Genomic DNA, 8,261 nt, shown 5'->3' on the forward strand with positions numbered 1-8,261 from the left:
TGGTGCGTCTGATGGATGCTTTTACAACAGTGGAAAAGAGGGAGACGGTACATGCAGCATTGACTCTTGACCTGGTTCATACCAACTTTCAGAGTTCCCCAAATATTAACAGATTATGCTATCCGTTTCAAAAGGCAACAGTGGTAAAAGCTTCTCGTCTTGATGCAATAGGGACTACTGCCTCCACAGCTGGATTTCAAATAAATACTTTTGTGGCCCTTTAGCAAGTTTCAACAAAGGAAGTAATAGGTATCTGGTGTTTTTGGAAATGTTGCTTTCTTCTCAGTGGCATTTATGATGTCCAGCTTAAAACAAGAGAGAAAGAAAATTTTTCTACTTTATGCACTTCTGCTGTTCTGTTTATACTTGACCACCTTTAAATTTTTTTGTTGTTATTTATTGATTAATGTTTGTACAACATGTGAATAACATATAATGCCCACACATGTTACACTCCTTTAAAACTTTTTTCCTATTGGCTCCTAATTTCTGTTAGAGGTTGATTTGAAAATGCCACCAATATCAACTGCAGTTTTTCAAAGACAAAACCTCAAAGCGTATTTGAAATATTTTTGTTAATGCTGAAAGCTACTGCGGGAGGGATGAATGAGAAGTATCCAGTGGGATTATTTTCTTCAGGGAGACTTAGATGTCCGCATAATTTGGGCACTCTCACAATAATAAAAAATCAGTGGTATGTGAAAGAAAGACACTGAATCCTAGGAGAACAGGCATTTTGTGAAGGAAAAGCAAAAAATGTAAAATGGAAAAGGGTGAAGATCATAGAGAATAATTTCCATTGTTAGTAATCACAATTCCATGCGAAAAACAAGTGAGGTGTCAGCCATTTTTTTCTTATAATCTTCATCAAATTTCTGATTCTGTGCCACAGTGAAATGATTCTTCCAGTCACCGACAACCCCTACAAACAGCAAAGCAAAAAAAGAAAAAAGATTAATTTACCACTATTTCTTGAAGCCCATTAGTCATGACTCAGTAGATACTTGTACTTCAAGGCCTATTTCAAAACAGAATCACAGCCAGGAAGACACAGTTGGTGCCAGAAGCAAACCTCAGTACCTTTTCTCATGAATGGGGAAACGGAGTGATCCATTATGTCCTGAAGCTCCTTAGTGTAGTTTGCCATGGGATTTTCCTTCATCATCTCAAAGGACGTGTGGTGGAGTATCTTGTTTAGAATCTCCTGATTCGCATCCTTCTCCAGGAACTTCAGAATCTTCTGAATTTCTCGCTTTGGATTCTGCAGAGAGAATAACATGGGATAAGATACAGAGCCAGGAAAAGCAAAGAAGTCAAACATAGTGTTAAAGTTGCAATTGTCAAGGTGGGAAGATTATTGAAAGATTTACTCATACTGCTGGCATCATAATAGAAAACTCTTGATTGTAGGTTGTATCTACTGGACTTCCAGATTTCAGAGCTCTATAAACATATGTTCAGTCTTTTACCTCCTTCATATCTTCATAGAAGAGGTAGAGAATACGATGCTTATCTTTTGCCTTCCACCATCCTTTTACATGGTCATACCAGGAACCCCAGAGCACTGAAAAAAGAATAACATCAGCAGCAGCTCTAAATACCCAAACTGCCTGTGGCACTCTCGTTTCCCCAGTAGCGAGTGTCTGGGCATTTCCCACCTGGTTTTGAATCACTGTGACCGTGACTGCTGTGCTCTGTGCTTACCACAGCATTCATGCCATTAATCCTGCGGGTGCCTGGATGCTCAAGAGCAGGATTCATGTGCAACTTCAGAGCGCAACAAATGTAGATGCTTACCCCTGAATGAAAAATCTAGGCTGTCTTTACAGTTGATGGAGAGAAACAGATGTTTCCAGAGTGATTGATCTTAACTGTCCCTGCTATGAGCAGGGGGTTGGACCAGATGGACACTAAAGGTCCCTTCCAACTAGCATTATTCTGTGATTCTAGCTGGTTTAAATATTTGGTACACTGTCACAAGTGCCTGTTTCTCTACAGCAAGTGTCAAGATGACTAGCTTGGACAAAGGTAACTATGTTCTAGATGTCTACACTGGGACAGATGGGCTCCCAAGCCAAGCTGGTCAGACACAAGATAGAAAGTCTCCTTTAGACGTGAGACTCTCATACTGGTCTAGACAGTGGTATATCGAGGCCTCCATGGTGGCAAAATATTAAGGACCTATGGAAGCTTTACTGACCAAAAGTGCACACTCCCATCCACCTGAGCAGGTTTTTCTTTCTTGGACATGAGTACCTCTTTTAGAAAGGGAAGAATCAGCTCTGGAGTTGCTTGTCTTGTAGCCAGCTAGATAACTGGTTTTGTTCAGATGCTTGATTTTTATATTGGTGAATTTAGGTAAAAAGATACACTTAACTCAAATTCACACCACACACTTTTGCACAAAATTAAATATTGGGCTCTTGTATACCAGGCTAGAGTAAAAACAATTAAGCCACTGTTCCTTCCCAGCTGGCTTCCAAGCAGTTTCTTTTAACCTCAGAGAGAAGAGATTTTCTTCTTAGAGAGAAGCCTGAAAATTCAGGTAATATGTTTCTGAATGATAATACAATAAAGAGTAGCATTTTTTTTTCCAAAATGTGAATATAAAAATAGAATTCATCCTTTAGGTGCTAATAAAAACCCATGAATGAAGATAATTTACTACTGAAACACCTTCAGTAGAGACCCTTCTGTTAGTGTTAGCACTGGATTTTCAACCAGAGCTGAAATCATAGAATCATAGAGGTTGGAAGAGACCCTTGGGATCATCGAGTCCAACCATCTACCCTACTCTACAAAGTCCTCCCCTACACCATATCCCTCAGTACCGCATCTAAACGTCCCTTAAACACATCCAGGGATGGTGACTCACCCACCTCCCTGGGCAGCCTATTCCAATGCCCGACCACTCTTTCAGTGAAAAATTCCTTCCTAATGTTCAATCTAAACCTACCCTGTTGGAGCTTGAAGCCGGGTAGGTTTAGATTGAACCTTTTAGATTGAAACCTACCTTTTAGATTGAAATAGATAGTGATGTCACACATTTTTTAAATTATCAAAATCTCTTATACAACTGATTGCAATTCATCACCTTTTCCGGCCATGAATTTGTCCATGAACTCCTCCCAGGTTCCTGGGTCAGGCAGTCCTTTATTCATTCTGTGGAAATGGTAGTAGGACACTAGGTTGTCTTTTGCATTTCTCGCCACGTAGATTACCTTTTTGATATGAAAAGAGAGAGAGAGAAAAATTAACTTACACATGCTTATAGATACTGAGCATCTTCTGGAGTTTTCTCTTGGAGCCTGATGGAGGCTTAAGAGATTTTGCTTTGAAGCTGCCATTTTCTAAAATCCAATGCAGGTAACTTAGTCATGACTTCTTTAGTTTCACACGGGCTTTACACATTAAAGGGAAAACTCTGGGGAGACCTTTAGGTTTCACAAAGATTCTGGAAACCATATTCAGTTCTAGTTTATGTCACTTTCTTTCCAGGTGGAGTAGAACTGAGTCCTACCACTTCAGCCTTACCTTACAGTTTTGTTCCCAGACGGAGGGAGGCACCAGCTGCACGGGCAGATGAGTTTTCATTGTTCGTGGAGAAGGCATAGCTTCAGCTAACTCCAGGCCTGTGGGATGGTGCATTATGAGATGTGACTTGTTCTCTAAATTGCACTAGCACTTCTTTGATATTCTGATATGTGGGATTTTGACTGTGACCTTTCAGCAGTTCACCTTGCAACAGTCATTCATCTCCAAGGCAAATACGTAGCACTCTAACATATACACTGCTATACATTGCATAGGCACCTTCAGTGTATCTAGAGAAATTTTTACTTATGTATCCAAGGAGGAAAGGGGGAACACTGATTCATATCTTCTTCTTGCTTTCTTGGAACCATGTCTAATCCTTGTATTCCAAGAGATAATGATGAATACTAATTTATATTTACTCAACCAATGTTTTTCCTTCACAATATTTAGTGATCTCTTTACACATAAGAAATTTTTGTTTCTTTCTAAGATATGAGAAGAATAGACTGGCTGACTAGCCTTTCTGGATACTGTGTAGAGAGAAAACAGGAGAATGATGGGCAGTGGATTTTGAGTAGCTTTGGATATATGGGAATACTTGAGAATATCTGGTGATATGTGGAGATCTGTTGTCCCCTCTCCCCCTCCTTTTGAAACATCTGTCATGACCTCTATCATTTTTTTTTCCTATCATCATCCTCTGTCATGCTCTGTCATCCTCTATCATTTTTTGTCTCTCTCTGTGTCAACACAGTCTAGCTTAGAAGAGAAAAAGTAGCACTTCTGCTGTGGAGTTAGTCAAGCTTTTTAGCTTAAAATATGAAGAGAGTCTGACTTAAAGATTGGTGGAACGGGAGCCCTTGCTGGGGGAAGACTCTTGTAGGAAGCTGTCTTTGCAGAACAGTCAGGCCTGCTGGTTGCCTGAATGCCCCATAGATTGTTTAGATGACTAGACCCTAGAATTTAACAGATACTCAAAACAGCAGCAAACCCACTGAAAACACTATCCACCTTTTGGGAGTACATCCACAATGTAGGTTTCTGTTCCATACAGCCCCCAGTCAGACAACGGGATTCAGTTGCCCCCACGTTGCTATTTTATGCATATCTTCTGCTGGTTTAGGTACTGCGGAGTATCACACACAGCTTTCAGATGCCACTCCAGAACAGCGTGGTCTTCAGTAGCTCCCGAGTCACATCCTCCAGCCTAGTATTGGCTTCAGTAGCACTAGATGTTTATGTTAGCACAACTAAACTGGTCCCTAATACCCAACACAGTGTATATTTCAGTGATAAAGCAAGTAGGACCTTTCCCAGGAAACCTGTGGCATCAGCACTGAGTTCTTGTTTTGTTTGATTTTGTCTAAAATACAAACCTATTTGTATAATATTTACCTGAGTAACCTGCTCCTGAAGACTCTGGGAGACACCACTCAAGGAAAGGATGGCGTCTGTAAGTAGTGTCGCGTCTACACTTCTCAACATCTCCATTTTGTTGAATCATATCCACTATCTCCTGTGTCCATGTGGTACCTGAAAATGTCAGTGTTTAGATGTTTAGATGTTTTAGATGTTTAGATGATAAACACTCAGGGATAGCCAAGAGTCTCTTCTGCTTTAAAGGAGGAAGGAACAACTCAAAAGATGATGGACAAAGCAGAAAGAGAAGATAAGATAATAAAGGAAAAATGCACAGTTAAGTATACAATGATGGTTTAAGGGGATCCATTTTAGACAGGCTTCTTCCTGCCAAGAGAAATAGCTTCCATCTCTACACCGGTCATGAAAGAAGGTCTGGGATAAACTCACTATTTGGAGATCGCAGTATTTGCAGAGAGGAATGAATTTTCCTCCTCCCAATTTTCAAACCTCACAACAGTTCAGGTATTTCATCATTAGTTTTCATCATGGATTTGAATGAAAAAATGAAATAACTACACTTTGAGTGAGTAAAAATTTAATACAGTTTGAAAACATAAAATAAAGTTCCAGTTTTTTCAGCATTCCCATTTGAAATACTCCAATGAAGATAGGTACAACATTTTGTCTGCCTGAGGTACTGCATCATCCTGTAAGAGTTACAGTATTATGTCTCTCGTGTGCCTCTTTCCCCTTATAGGCGTGATCACTGGGTAAACCTCATCTCCTCCGAGGTACTGCAGCAGGTCAGCTAGAGAACAGGCTGAGGGATGGCTTGGAATGGAACATGGGCAGAAAACTCAACTCTTCTTAAGACGCTTGAATTGTGCAGCTCTGACAGATACAACATAGCATCAAATAGACTCCTAACCTTATTTCTTTTCTGTTCACAAGCTGAGAGGTTTTCATTCAGGTTGAATAAAACAATGATGTGGTTTTGCTTTCAGTATACAGGAAATAAAAGCTTTGAGCTTTTACAAAAATAATGGGAGTTTTCTTTCTAATAATGTGGGGTTTTTTTCCCTACTGAAAAAAAATACTTAAAAATTCTTGCTAATTCCAGTCATTTCTTATGATCATCAAATGTTCCCAAATCTGTTCCTGAATCCCCTAAACTGTGCATGTTTTTATTCATCCAAAATTAAAATTTATTCTTGTTATTCATTTTTACCTGTGTAATAAGTACAAGAGGTCTGATCGAGAGGAGAAATAGTAGTGAGCTAAGTAGCCAATCACTGAATAAAATACCAGACAGTTAATATTAATGGCGGGGTTTTTATTTTATTGGCTGAAATTATTAAGTGAATTTGGTTATTTCATTCAAATAATTAACCAGTTTCCAGAAAACAGGACTGGTTTACACACCAAGTCATTCCCCAGACACATAATACAAGCCACAGTTGTTCAGTCAGTTTCTATTATTTCTTAGTAATAGTGGCTTTTACTAGGCTTTGTTAAATCATTACCTAATGGTGGAAAACTTCAATTGTTGCCATTAATATATATGCATATAATCTAAATCAGAGCAAACATTTAAGTATAGGTAATTAGACTTTGACCATTTGAACTCCAATAACAATAGATGGTTGTTACTCTGCCAAAGAAGTCAGAGGTTACTAGTCACAGCTGACAGAGCTCCACGTCTTTAAAATATGTCTAGTTTGGGATTAAATAAATATCAATCACTATAGAAAAACATAATTTTTAATTCCAACAATAAGCTCTATCCCAAACTTTTCTGTTTCCTATCCACACCAACCTGCTTTTGCATAGGTTGCGATGAAGAGATCATCAGGTCTGGCTTTGAACTTCCACACTTGGTCCCACGTGCTGCATATTGGTTGTGTTAAAGGAATACCTTCCACTTCTCCTAGGTCAGCTCGGAGCACAGGGTTCAGGCTCAAATCTTGCATTTTATCCAGAGCCATTGAGCACTGTATGAAGAAAGAAAGGTCTAGAATTAACATAATTGCTCTGAAAAAAACCCTAAATTCACTCATCCATTCTTGAGGTCTCTTTTATTGACTGAATTCCATGTCCTCTGATTTATTTGTCTATGATTTGGCCTATCTGGGTCTATATATAGTCTCCTTTAAAGCTGGATTTGATTTTCAGAAATTCTGGGTATATTGCTGCTGGCGGTTCTCAGTATCTCTAAAAATCTCTCTGTTTACTCAGATACAAAAAGAGAAAAAAACCCACGTCATTTCCATCTTTAAACATTTTTCCAAACATTTTTATGTAAAATTCTGACTGTAAGTATGGGGCCTTTAAAGGCAATAAAAAGTAATCAGAGGTGAGATTCAAACAAAGGCAGAGTATAACAGCTCCCACTGAAGTCAGCATCCAGGACCCAACCCTTCCTTCTTAAAGAAAATCAACAGAAACACCCTTTTGGCCTCATACTCACAAAAATATTTGCAGAGCTTTTCTGTGTTTCGTTCCTGGAGCTTTTAACTCTTAGAGGTATTTGCCGTATATTGAAATTTGTTGCAGATAAATAACCTGCACTAGGCAGATCATTAACTAAAGGTTGTTAGACTTTAATTCTTTAAATCAATCTAGTTAAGTCTACTGCCTATTGTACAGTTTTAAAGTAACTAGCTATTCATTTCTGGATTTCTCCCAAGGAGGCCTCTTCTTGGCCGTAAACCTTCAGAGCTCCAAAATTTGGTCAGATGAAATTTCTGCTTAAAGGGAGGCTGCAGAAATCATCTCAATTAAAAATATCAGACAGAAAAGAGAAAAGATATTTCAATCCCAACAGCAAACATTGACAAAAACTTCCTTTCGTTTTCTTGTTTACTCACACCCGATTTCAGACAGATTTTAGTTGAGCAGAGCAAGAGGTTGGGTTGGCAGCTGGGCAGTGACCCAAAGAATTTTAAAAAAAAGGAAGGAAAAAGAAACTTGCCAGAGGATTTTTCCCACTTGAATGTCTTCAGTCCTTAGCTATGTTGATGACTGTGCACCCACTTAGATCTCCAGGTAGAAGTAGAAGGAAAGCATGGGCGGAGTTTTTATTCCTCCTATGAGTGTGAGGAGAGCAAAGGAGGAGGTACAGCATCAGCCAACAGCTGCATAGTTTTTCTGGCTTGGTTTATGGACTCCTTTTTAATCCCGTGAAGGAAAAATACTTTGAATTATCATCTAGTGGAAGGTATCCCTGACCATGGTAGGGGTTTTGGAACTAGAAGATCTTTAAGGCCCCCTCCAACCCAAAATGTTCTATGATCTATTATGATCTATCACCTAAATATGATTCTTTACAGGCAAAGACATTAAATGTCAGTCAGTAGCTCCAG

General features: G+C 39.0%; 1 protein-coding gene across 2 annotated transcripts; it reads right to left on the reverse strand.

Annotated features, from left to right (window-relative positions):
• Window positions 1–375: 375 nt before the first annotated feature.
• On the reverse strand, window positions 376–7,960 carry SULT1C4 (sulfotransferase family 1C member 4). 2 transcript variants are annotated; one of them, XM_014956692.1, is made up of 8 exons: window positions 7,871–7,960; window positions 6,716–6,890; window positions 4,933–5,070; window positions 3,535–3,632; window positions 3,095–3,221; window positions 1,470–1,564; window positions 1,081–1,261; window positions 376–922 (listed from the first exon to the last, which is right to left on the reverse strand). In XM_014956692.1, exons 2-8 carry the CDS (start codon window positions 6,882–6,884, stop codon window positions 810–812), a joined length of 921 nt encoding a protein of 306 aa, XP_014812178.1. In that variant the 5' UTR covers window positions 6,885–6,890; window positions 7,871–7,960; the 3' UTR covers window positions 376–809. The 2 variants fall into 2 exon arrangements, with proteins under 2 accessions (XP_014812178.1, XP_014812179.1); XM_014956693.1 differs by lacking the exon at window positions 7,871–7,960 and adding an exon at window positions 7,367–7,470.
• Between the last annotated feature and the right edge of the window lie 301 nt (window positions 7,961–8,261).

This window comes from Calidris pugnax, unplaced genomic scaffold, assembly GCF_001431845.1.
Source record: "Calidris pugnax isolate Ruff unplaced genomic scaffold, ASM143184v1 scaffold318, whole genome shotgun sequence".
In the NCBI taxonomy this organism is placed as follows: domain Eukaryota; kingdom Metazoa; phylum Chordata; class Aves; order Charadriiformes; family Scolopacidae; genus Calidris; species Calidris pugnax.